The following is a 14,119-nucleotide window of genomic DNA, read 5'->3' as shown; positions in this document are numbered from 1 at the left end:
AATAGACTGCAGGGATGAGCGACCTTTCAACCCTATGATCTTCCATGCAGTCTGCATCAGACGGACCAGTTTGGACTTTAGTTGTACAGACAGGTTACCAAACCAAGCTGTAATACCGTATCTGATGAGACTCTCTAATACAGACTGGTAAAAACAGTTACATACATTTTGTGGGAATATTGCAGGGATTGGTCAAATGTGCAAACTGTCGCAAATATTGCGGAGTTTGTGTTAAAGATAGAGGTTCTATGTAGGATTGCAAGTAACTGTCTAACTGTACACAACTGTTCCCACTGACTGTACATAACTGTTTCCACCAGAGGGCGCTATAGGCGGAGCCGCTAATGCTACCACCAGGTGGAGAGTATTTAAGGAGATGTCTCCTCCCTCTCTACCTCTTTCCCACCTGCCTCTCACGGAGAGGAGAACTCATGTACTGTTGCCTTGCCATGCAAATAATAAACCACGCCGATTAATGGCTGAAGGTAGAAACCATGCCTCTTGACCACATTATTGTCGCCCCATAGCCAGACTCTGTCAACAGTTTGGTTGAATTTGCATTCTTCTTGCGATCACAGAATCACTCAATTCTGGAGGGTCTGTATTAACCTCTTAATTAAGCATCACCCCCAAAACCGGGCCATTTTAGTTTTTGACAACTGCTGCATACTTCTTTTTGCAAAGCTTAGCGTTATACTTTATATGTATAGCACATGCATGAGCCTGGGCTCTTTTGAAAGGTAACATTCTGAAGTTGCTGAAGCAAAAAAGATTAATAACTTTGACTGCTAATGAAATAGAGTAACAGAGGTTTGAACACGCTGAAGTAAAAGCTGTTTGTACTCACATTTCTGTTTAGTGATTCCTGTTTTTAAGTTCCAGCATAGAGGTAGGAGCTGGTTCCATAGCCTGAAGTCTTATGTAGTAGGCCTACAGGTAACATTTTTATAAAAATCCATAAAATAATTTGTGCTTGAGAAAGGTTTTTGTAATGTGTGTACCGGTAAAAATGCAGCGTGATTATCCAAAATGGCCGTCAACTTCCATTCATTCTGACGCTTGAGTCACAACAACGGACTTCTTCGTCAACCTTCCCCACCTTCCCCCACTCTCACCCGCCCGTCTGCGGTCTCTTTCGGAGGAGTGGACGCTCATTGGCTACAATGGTGATCAATCATTTTCGCCATCAGCGGTGAGTGGTCAGTTCTAGACCGCTCAGAACCGGACATGGTCATTTGACGGAGCGGCCTAAAATTATTTGTATATTTTGTACCCGTTTTAATCACCTGTACATTGCATATTGCTGTTGCACTTTACTGCTACATTTGTACTCTGGTTGGATGCCAAACTTATTTTCGTTGTACTGTACTTGTGCTGTATGATGACAATACATTGGAATCTAATCTAAGATTTCCACTGAATAAAAAAAAAGATGACCTCAGAGTTTATAATATCCCTCAGATAAAATGGTCACTTCTAAATAAAGAACAAGACGGTGTACTCTACTGTACTGTACTGTATGTCTAGCATGCCTGGTATTAGCTGGACCCCTCTCTTCTGTCTGCAGATCCAGTTGAATCATTCACCCACATATTTAACCTGGTCTCTAGTGTTACACAATGCTTTCTGGCAGCGTCTGCCTAGTCTTGCTAAACCCTCTATATGGCCAAGAGACTTAAATCTGTTCCTTTGGGTGAGGGAGGTGAGGGGGGGATGTGGGCAGACTTAAATAAATACCCCACTTGTGAACATAAAACATTTCTGTTTGCACTGTCTTGTTGTAATTAAGAAATGTGCTAAACAAAATGCATGCATAGACTTAGCCACTGTAAATATAATTGACATATGGTGTAAATATGATTTACATATTATGGTTTATATTTCCTGGAGAAGAAGGTGCCAGTGCCGCTCACTCAGCCTAATCTTGTTTGCCCAAATGTAATTGGTTCTTACGCTGTGGAACGCAGCACACTCATTACACTCTCTGCTGCCCCACTGGTGCACCTGTGCACTGCCCTGGGCGCGTGTGCATTTCAATATTATATCCCTCCCTCCCTCCCTCCCTCCCTCCCTCCCTCCCTCCCTCCCTCCCTCCCTCCCTCCCTCTCTCCCTTACCGACTCACTTACTCAGTGAGTGCTGGCCCCTCCAGGGTCCTGTAAAAATGAGCACTCTTGATATCGTCTCTTAGAATAAAATGTTCACTTGGCAACCGAATGAGCGAATGCTTTCCATTGGACAGACGTACTTACCACTGATTTGTTGACCCTGCTCAAATAATGTTACAGATGTTAGAGTGTAGGTCACATGTAAATACTGTTACAGATGTTAGAGTGTAGACCACATGTAAATACTGTTACAGATGTTAGAGTGTAGGCCACATGTAAATACTGTTACAGATGTTAGAGTGTAGGCCACATGTAAATACTGTTACAGATGTTAGAGTGTAGACCACATGTAAATACTGTACAGAAGATGTTAGAGTGTAGGCCACATGTAAATACTGTAAATACTGTTACAGATGTTAGAGTGTAGACCACATGTAAATACTGTTACAGATGTTAGAGTGTAGGCCACATGTAAATACTGTTACAGATGTTAGAGTGTAGGTCACATGTAAATACTGTTACAGATGTTAGAGTGTAGGTCACATGTAAATACTGTTACAGGTGTTAGAGTGTAGGTCACATGTAAATACTGTTACAGATGTTAGAGTGTAGGTCACATGTAAATACTGTTACAGATGTTAGAGTGTAGGTCACATGTAAATACTGTTACAGATGTTAGAGTGTAGGCCACATGTAAATACTGTTACAGATGTTAGAGTGTAGACCACATGTAAATACTGTTACAGATGTTAGAGTGTAGGTCACATGTAAATACTGTAAATAGTGTTACAGATGTTAGAGTGTAGGCCACATGTAAATACTGTTACAGATGTTAAGAGTGTAGACCACATGTAAATACTGTTACAGATGTTAGAGTGTAGGTCACATGTAAATACTGTTACAGATGTTAGAGTGTAGGTCACATGTAAATACTGTAAATACTGTTACAGATGTTAGAGTGTAGGCCACATGTAAATACTGTTACAGATGTTAGAGTGTAGGTCACATGTAAATATTGTTACAGATGTTAGAGTGTAGGCCACATGTAAATACTGTACAGATGTTAGAGTGTAGACCACATGTAAATACTGTTACAGATGTTAGAGTGTAGACCACATGTAAATACTGTAAATACTGTTACAGATGTTAGAGTGTAGGCCACATGTAAATACTGTTACAGATGTTAGAGTGTAGGCCACATGTAAATACTGTTACAGATGTTAGAGTGTAGACCACATGTAAATACTGTTACAGATGTTAGAGTGTAGGTCACATGTAAATACTGTTACAGATGTTAGAGTGTAGGCCACATGTAAATACTGTTACAGATGTTAGAGTGTAGACCACATGTAAATACTGTACAGATGTTAGAGTGTAGGCCACATGTAAATACTGTACAGATGTTAGAGTGTAGGCCACATGTAAATACTGTTACAGATGTTAGAGTGTAGGCCACATGTAAATACTGTTACAGATGTTAGAGTGTAGGCCACATGTAAATCATGTTACAGATGTTAGAGTGTAGGCCACATGTAAATACTGTACAGATGTTAGAGTGTAGGCCACATGTAAATACTGTTACAGATGTTAGAGTGTAGGCCACATGTAAATACTGTTACAGATGTTAGAGTGTAGGCCACATGTAAATCATGTTACAGATGTTAGAGTGTAGGCCACATGTAAATACTGTTACAGATGTTAGAGTGTAGGCCACATGTAAATACTGTTACAGATGTTAGAGTGTAGGTCACATGTAAATACTGTTACAGATGTTAGAGTGTAGGCCACATGTAAATACTGTTACAGATGTTAGAGTGTAGGCCACATGTAAATACTGTTACAGATGTTACAGATGTTAGAGTGTAGGCCACATGTAAATACTGTTACAGATGTTAGAGTGTAGGTCACATGTAAATACTGTTACAGATGTTAGAGTGTAGACCACATGTAAATACTGTACAGATGTTAGAGTGTAGACCACATGTAAATACTGTTACAGATGTTAGAGTGTAGGTCACATGTAAATACTGTTACAGATGTTAGAGTGTAGGTCACATGTAAATACTGTTACAGATGTTACAGATGTTAGAGCAGGGGTCGGGAACCTTTTTGACTGGGAGAGCCATAAAAGCCAAATATTTCTAAATATATTTCATTGAGAGCCATATAGTATTTTTAACATATAATAAATTAAATATGTCTTACTTTTAATGCGTCTTCTGGTGCTGCATGGTTTTGCTGATGGCCTTGTAATCTGGTTCATACGTGGTGAGATTGAGCTTCATGCAGGCGTTGAGGCTTCCATCAGTTAAACGTGAGCGTAGGTTGGTCTTAATGTTCCTCATATGCGAGAATGACTGCCCACATGCATATGTAGAGCCAAACATGGTCAATACGGCAATACTCACGCTGCATTGTGTGGTATGTCACAGGAAGCTCGTTCCAAGTTTTAAGAATCAGCTGGTCTTCAGGTTGAAGATTTTTTATTTCTGTCCACTTGTGTTCCCTCGCCAGCTCTGCTCGCTATATCTTCAGCTACAGATACTATTAGCTGTATCTTCAAAACTAATTTCTGTTTACTTTAAAATGACAGTATTATTAAGAAATATCACAAGTATTAAAAAAAAATAAAAAATAAAATTATTTTTTTTACACAAAAAATTCTGGGAGCCATATGCTGTCACCAGAAGAGCCATATATGGCTCGCGAGCCATAGGTTCCCGACCCCTGTGTTAGAGTGTAGGCCACATGTAAATACTGTTACAGATGTTAGAGTGTAGGTCACATGTAAATACTGTTACAGATGTTAGAGTGTAGGCCACATGTAAATACTGTTACAGATGTTAGAGTGTAGGTCACATGTAAATACTGTTACAGATGTTAGAGTGTAGGCCACATGTAAATACTGTTACAGATGTTAGAGTGTAGGTCACATGTAAATACTGTTACAGATGTTAGAGTGTAGACCACATGTAAATACTGTTACAGATGTTAGAGTGTAGGCCACATGTAAATACTGTTACAGATGTTAGAGTGTAGGTCACATGTAAATACTGTTACAGATGTTAGAGTGTTAGGCCACATGTAAATACTGTTACAGATGTTAGAGTGTAGGCCACATGTAAATACTGTTACAGATGTTAGAGTGTAGGCCACATGTAAATACTGTTACAGATGTTAGAGTGTAGGCCACATGTAAATACTGTTACAGATGTTAGAGTGTAGGCCACATGTAAATACTGTTACAGATGTTAGAGTGTAGGCCACATGTAAATACTGTTACAGATGTTAGAGTGTAGGCCACATGTAAATACTGTTACAGATGTTAGAGTGTAGGTCACATGTAAATACTGTTACAGATGTTAGAGTGTAGGCCACATGTAAATACTGTTACAGATGTTAGAGTGTAGGCCACATGTAAATACTGTTACAGATGTTAGAGTGTAGACCACATGTAAATACTGTTACAGATGTTAGAGTGTAGGCCACATGTAAATACTGTTACAGATGTTAGAGTGTAGGCCACATGTAAATACTGTAAATCATGTTACAGGTGTTAGAGTGTAGGCCACATGTAAATACTGTAAATACTGTTACAGGTGTTAGAGTGTAGGCCACATGTAAATACTGTAAATACTGTTACAGGTGTTAGAGTGTAGGCCAAATGTGCTAGTGCTAGTCGCAGCGAAATGTAAATAATGTATCAGGCCAAATGTGGCAAAACCACTGAAAAACCTTTGACTCTGCAAAGTGCTTTTCATCCTGTCTTTAACTGTCTTTAATCCAACCGCAGTTAGAAACAGGACAGTGTTGGTTCCATGCTCTTCTACCCATGAACCCTTTCACTACCACACTACAAAGGGTTAACACTTTCACTACCGCACTACAGAAGTGTTAACCCTTTGTAGTGTGGTAGTGAAAGGGTTAACCTTCTGTAGTGTGTGGTAGTGAAAGGGTTAAGCTGGGGCAGCAGTTGCTACTGTAGGTAGAGGTTAGAGAAGCGGGCTTGTGACCAGAAGGTTGGCGCCGGTGTGATCCCTGATCCAGCAGAAACAACATCCCGGTGGGGGAAGTGAATGAATAACACTCTCCGACTTCCCTTAACGCCCCTACTGTTGACGTGCCTCTGAGCAAGGCACTTAACTCTCAACTTGGCTCCCTTGGCCGGTGATCAGTGGCCAATAGTCGAAGACTGGTTGTGTGACTGTGCATAATTGTATCATGACTGTGTAAGCAGGGCAAAAAAGAGAATGCGTGCGCAGCGAATCTCTACCCTGGGTAAATAAATAAACAAGAAAAACATCACAGTAACAAGTATCCCTGCTACTTACGAGCACACAGGTCCCCGCTCTCAAAGAAACCTGGACAGCACTGGGAACGTCTCCGGTACATGGTCCTCACGCCCCTCCTGTAAGCTGTCTTGTAACTAATCCTGTAAACACACACGCACGCACGCACACACACACACACACACACACACAGACACACACACACACACACACACACACACACACACACAGACACACACACAGACACACACACACACGCACACACACACACACACACACACAAAGAGGGAGGGAGACGGGTGTTTGTCCTTGGAGGTCTTGAGAAGTGCTGATGCTCAATGGATCTGCCTCATGACGTCACTGATGACGTCAGTGTAGCCTCCTTCCAGCTGCACGGTCAGGTGCACGAGTGTGTTGTCACGTTTAGGCACATCAGTTAAAGGGGCGATATGCCCCAACAATACATTTGTGTTATTATTCCAATGATCCTGGGGGTGTGGGGGGTGACAGTGGCTCAGGAGGTAGAGCGGTCGTCTGGTAATCAGAAGGTTCCCGGTTCGATTCCGGCTCCTCCTCCTCCCGGTCAGTGCGTCGAAGACACTTAACTCGTAACTAGTGCTGTCGGGCGATTAAAAAAAATTTATCTAATTAATGACAGGATTTGTAATTAATTTATCTAATTAATCGCATTTTAATCGCATAACCATTTTAGGCCTGCTATTCTATATTCTATAATCATATTTCAAATTGCATGTGTCCGGATGGCAGAATTCAGTACTGTATCTACAAAACCTTCTGTTTAATCATCTTCCCTTTATTCATTTGCTTAGATTTTTCAGGTCTGGTACATTTTTGCATGGTGTTATTCTGTCAAAGATAACAATTTTTTTATTGATATTCTCATTTGTTCATTACAATTTACTCAAGCCTAGTAACAGACACAGTATTTCTGACACTGGGAATACATTCCCTGAGATCCATAGATGTCCCTAGAATCAGATACCAAGAACATGCAAATGGACCATATTAAAAAAAGTCTGTAAATGTGTATTCTACGTTCTTATGGAATGAATGAGATACAAAAATAAAATTATTAAAAAAAGAATTAAACAATTTAAATATACATTTTGTAATAAATGTTGAGTTAATTTTCATAACGCGATAATTTGCTGTGTAATTAATTAATCTAATTAACGCGATAAACTGACAGCCCTACTCGGTTGTGTGAATGTGTGAGTGAATGGATGAATGTGAGGCATATAAGTTGTAAAGCACTTTGGATAAAAGCGCTATAAGTCCATTTACCATCCTGGGCATCTCACACAGACAGTTTCACTAAGCTGTAAATCAAAGCATCAAGTAACATGTTGGAGTTGTTGGTTTATTGACAATGAATTAGTGAATGACTTTGTGGGCTCATAGAATTTCTGTTTGAGCTTTTACATCCAATTGACTTTTATTTAAATCTATGGTTTACAGCAGCGGTTCTCAAACTACGGGTCACGACCTAAAGTGGGGTCGTGGGTAGGTGACATTGCGATATAATAGATAATAAATTTTTTTTGGCAACATATTTTGGCTAAATATGCCTCGTTTTATAAATGTGTATTGATAACATAGTGCTGTAATTAAATATTACAAATATTCTAATAAATATGCATGATAAAGTTCAACAACATGTGTTTTTATTTTGATATTCCTTAATTCCACATTGAAATTATGCAATACATTAAGTGTGGGGTCGCCCAAAAAAATTCCTAAATAAAATGGGGTCGTGGTATAAAAAAGTTTGAGAACCCCTGGTTTACAGTGTCATGTGTCCTAGTGGCACTGCTCCAGTGGAGATACTGTACTCAACAGTAGAACTGTACAATGGTGGCTGTACTGGGCAGCTCCAAGGTGAGAATGTGTGTAACCGTGTGAGCGCCGTGGAGGCGCTCAACAGGAGATGTGGACGTGTGCAACTGTGTGCGTGTGGAGCAGGCCTCTGTCTCAGGAGGTCACTGACGCAATGTAACATGTTTACAGCACAAACTCTGGCATATCTCCCTGGACTTTTGAACTTTTTACATCGACATTCTACATTTTTACATAATTTTTTACTGTATATTTTTGGCTGTATATTTTAGAATGTATATAGTGTACATATTTAAAATGTATATCCCTGACTGTATTTGTATTCTTATTTGTGACTTTTGACTACCTACATGTTTATTGTGAGCGATCTGTAGTTTCTGAATTTCCCTCTGGGTTCAATAAAGTACTTCTATTCTATTCTATTTTATTCTATTCCATCTGTATAGTTGAGTGGGTGTGTGTTTATATGACTAATAGGGTTGAATCCTAGGCCTCCTGAAGGCCATTCAACCTTTACAAATGGACAAAGACCCTATAAACTACACGTCTAGGTGCTGTAGGTATTAGTAGAGCGAGTCAGCGAGTCTTTTGTTCACTACAGCATTTCAACTGAAACTGCCTGAACAGGACCAGACAGCACAGCAATGTTATTGGAAATGATGGGCCTCACGAAGCAAGTTGCAATTGAATCGTAATCACTATTCCTATTCAGACAAAGTTTCTCTCAAGTTGAGTCGCTTTTATTCATAGAGCACATTTATGAACGCAGTTGAGCCAAATTACTTTCCAGTCATTACAATAAAACACATTGCAATGACAACAACAATGACTACAACATTTTTTTTAATGTTGGAGACGAGAGTCAGAGGGCCGCAGCCTCCGGGGTGGGATGTAGGGATGGAGGTGGTCGGCTAGGTACCGGGGGGCAAGGGAATGCAGGGATTTGAAGGTGATGAGGAGGATCTTGAAGTTGATGCAGGACTTGACTGGAAGCCAGTGGAGGTGGATAAGGGTGGGAGTGATGTGGTGCCAATGGTAATAAAACAAGATAAAATAGTGGGACAGGACTTAATGTGAAACGGGAGCCAGCTGTCTCCTTTGAGTGAGGGAACGAGAGGAGCTGTTGTGAGGATGACCTCAGTGACCTGGGAGCAGAACAAGGGGTCAGCAGGTCAATAACGCACCATGCTAATCCACGGAGGGCTTTAAAAACGAATAATAATACAATTGAATATTCTACATCTTATTATATTCTTTATTATAATAAGATTCTCTCTCGTCAGTCAAGGATGCCAGTGTCTCCTAACATCGATTACAGCGTCGATAACTCTGTGCGGGAAGTGCTGAAGTGTCGGCCATAAAGCTTAATGTGGCCATTAAACCTGATATGGAGGCTCGTCAAGATGACCACATCGGACAGGCGATATCTCCTCCTGACCTGCCGCTGTTCTGTGGTGAAGACAGGCCTGCTGAGTGACTGCCTCTGAACCTCAGCGAGGGGGCTGTATATACAGGCCTGCATCTGGCTAAAGACCTGTCACCGAGGTGGTTTGAAATAGGGTGCTGCGTGACATAATGTCCTATGATGGATTGGCTTGACGGTAATATTGTTACCGAGGCAAAGAAAAGGGTGTTTGTTTTATTGGGTGTCACAAATACTTAGGGAGGCCTGCATTTATTTATTTTCACCTTTACAGCTTGGACAAAAGGATTTATTACACTAGACAGTAGAGTAGGGGAGACACACGACGATTGGATCCCAGGCCAGCAGGGGTAGACTGAGAGGGAGACAGTAGAGTAGGGGAGACACAGGAAGATTGGATCCCAGGCCAGCAGGGGGTACTTCCTAACCACTACAGTATCTCTGGGCACACTTTCGTATTTTATAATTGACTTGGACCAGTGAGGGACCGTCCTAGATCGACAGCCCAGGGCCTCATTTCCCAAAAGCATCTGAAGGCTAAGGCAATGGTAATAATCCATTTTACCAAGTTGTCTCTGAATTTCACACTTGCAGGAGCCTCTGAACCCTCTAAAGCAGCGGTTCTCAAACTACGGGTCACGACCCAAAGTGGGGTCGCGGGTAGGTGACAGTGGGGTCGCACATTGGCAAGAATTGTATTTATTTATGTTCTGGCAACATATTTTGGCTAAATATGCCTAGTTTTATAAATGTGTATTGATAACATAGTGCTGTAATACAATTTTCTAATAAATATGCATGATCAAGTTCAACAACGTGTGCTTTTATTTTGATATTCCTTAATTCCACGTTGAAATTACACGATACATTAAGTGTGGGGTCGCCAAAAAAATTTCCTAAATAAAATGGGCTCATGGTATAAACGTGTTTGAGAACCCCTGCTCTAAAGCTTACATAAACAAAGGTTCGCCTGGACATAGTGTTTATATTTTTGCCAGTTCTGAGCTTATTCTTTGAGTCAGTATCAAGTGTTAGATTCAGGGGAACCTACCCTTTATTTCTGGTGCAGTGTAAAGTCACCACCATCATACATTACCTTTGTGTGAGCATACAATATTTTACATATTAAAAAAGTAGTTCATGTTCAGTAGTTCAAAAGTTCATGTAAAGTTCTATTTAGGTGTTTTGAACCTCCATGTGAAATGTTGCATAGTAGGTAGTATAGGCAAGGAAGGTATATTTAGTAGCAGAGTGCATAATAGTAAAAGACAGTAAGAAGGTTATTTAATTTGTCTTCTTTTCATTTCAGATGTTGATTGAAGAAGTGTGTTTTTTGGGGGGGGGACATTTATCGGGTTTCGGCTGTCCTAACTGTGATGGGAAGTTCGTTCCACCATTCTGGAGCAAGGACCGAGAATAACCGGGTTCTCTTTGATGACCCCTCCAAAGCTCAGATAGGAGTGGGTCTGAGGCGGCCAGGGTCTTGGGGGTGTGTAGTTAGAGACCATTGACCGGATGTGATGACAGCACGATACTTTTGTGGAGAGAACTGTGTGGGGACCACTGATGGAAGTGCAATTTCTTCCTCCCTGTAGTGCACTTCACGGCGACAAGCCAGTGCGCTCTACCTGATGAATTGGCAAACGCAGGCCACTTTGCCATGTCAGTGATCAGGCATATCACATACTACACCTGACATATACACATACTGACACCCTCCCTCATCTCCTCTCCCCATAGACACGATACGCTACATAACGCTGCTGTCGGGACAAAACCTCATAACTCCAAAAACCCAACTTTTCAGCAGATGAAAAAAACGAACACAGATTTGAGGGTGAATAGAGTTAGGAGGTTTAGACAGATGATCGGTTTAATGCGTTCCCATTGTTTAAACTTTGTAAAACCCACACACACATATGGAGGATGATCTACGGAGTTGATTTATATAAAAAAAAAATATTAAAAAAATGGAGTTATGAGGTTTTGTCCCGACAGCAGCGATAAGCATCTGTCACAATGTGTTACGTTAACACACCCTTCCTGGACTATTATATTTGCACATATGATATGATATGATATGATATGATATGATACATTTATATTGCGCCCCTCAACCAATAGTTACATCGGCCCGGGGCGCATCCCGGGAAAGAAAGAGAAAAAAAAAAAAGACAGGAACAATACGAAAACAGAAAAAAATACATGCAGGCCAACCAAGCAAATAGAGAATGGACAGACATAATACACCAGTCATACTACAATATTATACAAAACTAGCTCATGGATTGTTTATGGCGAAAAGGTGGGTTTTGAGGATGGCCTTAACACTTTGATTACCAGCCATGCCGTGTGCCTTACCCCCGTTAAATACCACCACCCACTTCAATGATAGCGTTGTGAACGCATAATCTCTGTCTTAATATGGCTATGTGTCTAATCTGCCCGTCGTTTATCAATCACTTGTTTGCAGTCAACATTGTCGAAGCGGATTGTTTTTGAATCGGTTCATTTCCGTTTTATAGCATTTTGAAAAGCCCTCGTTTTCAAGGAAAATATAAAGATTCTGTGATAATCGGCATTTACTGGAATATTCTGGCATACACAAAAACGTTGTAATTTTTCGGCCTATTTATGAATCGTTTTCAAATAAACGCTAGATTATCGATAGTATATGTGTACTTATGCACGCTATAGAAGCGGGCTGAAATATCGATTCTCTCATTTCCTCATCAGCTATCACAGCCACACACACACGCATAGGACAAACGCTGATATATAGGTGAAAATAGCTCTGATTATCCTAAGACTGGTAAAATAAATTCCTTACCTCAGATCAGATGTTATCCAAAAAGATTATTCCAATTCCTGATCGCCATTCCAAATATCGATCGCGTTTATTGATTCAGCGTTGGGTACTGTAAATACATAATCCACACGTTTTCCGGGCCGGCGATCACAATGGATTCTTCAGTTGGCTTGACGGAAGAGTAAAATGAGGAAACTGCCCCCCCCCCCCCCCCTTTCATCAGTCTAAAGTAATGGGGTGCTATTACACAGGAAGAGACGATAGGGGGCGGTATCTTCCCAATTGAGCTCAGAGAGAGTCTGCAACACTAACCTGAGGCTAAATGTAGCATCCTGAATATTCGACTATTATTCAGAAGTGCTGACTTAACCTTTTATCTCCCCTTTGTGCACAAAGACATGTTAACCAGTTTCCCTTGATATTCTCCTGAACAATGATGCGAGTTTCTCCTTCTCTCACCGGCTGGAATATGGATTATAAACACTAACTGAATCATATTCAATTCACCCAGTTCTTCCTGTGGGACTAGTTGGCGGTGCCAGCAGGGGGCGGCGGTGGCAGGCGGAGCGCAGGAGGGAGGCGTCGAGGAGAAGCAAGTCACCTGAACGGAAGTGGAGAGAAACAGTCTCTTCGGCGTTGAACGTGAACCTGAGAGGACGTATCGTTGAGGAGCCCCGTCGTGGAGCACACGGGTGAATGTAATTGGACTCAAATATATTTCGTGTTATGATAGAAATATAAGCGTTAGTAGCGTGTTGAACATCCGAACGGAACAACCCTAGTGATACAGCGGGTTATACTAGAAGTAAGCGGTATATTGAAGTGGCTAATGCTAACTGTATCCCCTCCAGCGAGGTACCCACGGCAAGCGTCGCCTGAAGAGAGCTGGTGGTTAGAGGCACCGTGCGCTGGCTGCATGTTCGTTAGCAGGAGGGCCTTCTCAGACCCACAGAGTAGCTTCAGTTAAGGTAGCCTTCAGATTAGCACGCGCGCCAACCCAGCTCGCCTACCAGCAGCTTGTCAGCACCGGCAGCTCAGCAGACCAGCAGCAGGCTTCGGTTCGACGGAGCAGTGGACGCCGCCTCTCCAGCAGAGGTCGCCACAACACAGCACGCGCCTCCAACCTGCTACTGCCCCCCTGCCTACCACAGCTTGCTGCTCTTGTGAAGAGAGCGCGCGTCGGCTATCTTACTACCCACGGACGAGTGGTGGTGAGATTGAGGCCGCCATCTTGGTTGAGTACAGTGGCGCTTTGAGTGCCAATATCCTATCGTACATTGCACAGTGTGTCGCGGCCTAAAGGGCGAAGAGAATTGTTGTTTGAACCGAACGCTAACAGCAGCGTGGAGGGGCAACCCCAAACATTAGAAGCCGGCTTTAGCTATGACTTTTGTTTGGTAAAGTGGGCCCACCTTTTCATTTTATTTAAGTGTAATAACGTGCATGTTTATCCATATTAAATTCCCATTCAGTGAACCCTTTTATTCCTTCCCCTTGTCCTCCCTTCTACCCCCATCTTTGGGAGTACTAGAACAGTATATGTAAACCCTTAGGGAAGGTATTAGTACTGTGTCTAGCCCAGACGTGGGCAGCACTTAGTCTGTTTACAGCAAGAGCACTTGGTGCCTAGGGCG

General features: G+C 41.7%; 1 protein-coding gene across 1 annotated transcript in view; it reads right to left on the bottom strand.

Moving 5' to 3' along the window:
* LOC311247289 (uncharacterized protein) overlaps positions 1-14,119 on the bottom strand; it is a gene marked incomplete at its 3' end in the record, with an annotated part of 277,946 nt that overhangs the window by 251,161 nt on the left and 12,666 nt on the right. The window contains exon 3 of the mRNA XM_084337648.1: positions 6,439-6,539. Coding sequence (XP_084193774.1) covers positions 6,439-6,499 — 61 coding nt within the window. The 5' untranslated portion in view covers positions 6,500-6,539. The remainder of the gene's footprint in view (positions 1-6,438; positions 6,540-14,119) is intronic.

This window comes from Notolepis coatsorum (genome assembly GCF_963971535.1).
Source record: "Notolepis coatsorum genome assembly, chromosome: 20".
In the NCBI taxonomy this organism is placed as follows: Eukaryota; Metazoa; Chordata; class Actinopteri; order Aulopiformes; family Paralepididae; genus Notolepis; species Notolepis coatsorum.
The sequence above is the reverse complement of the archived record's forward strand: the minus strand, read 5'-3'. Positions and strand labels throughout refer to the sequence as shown.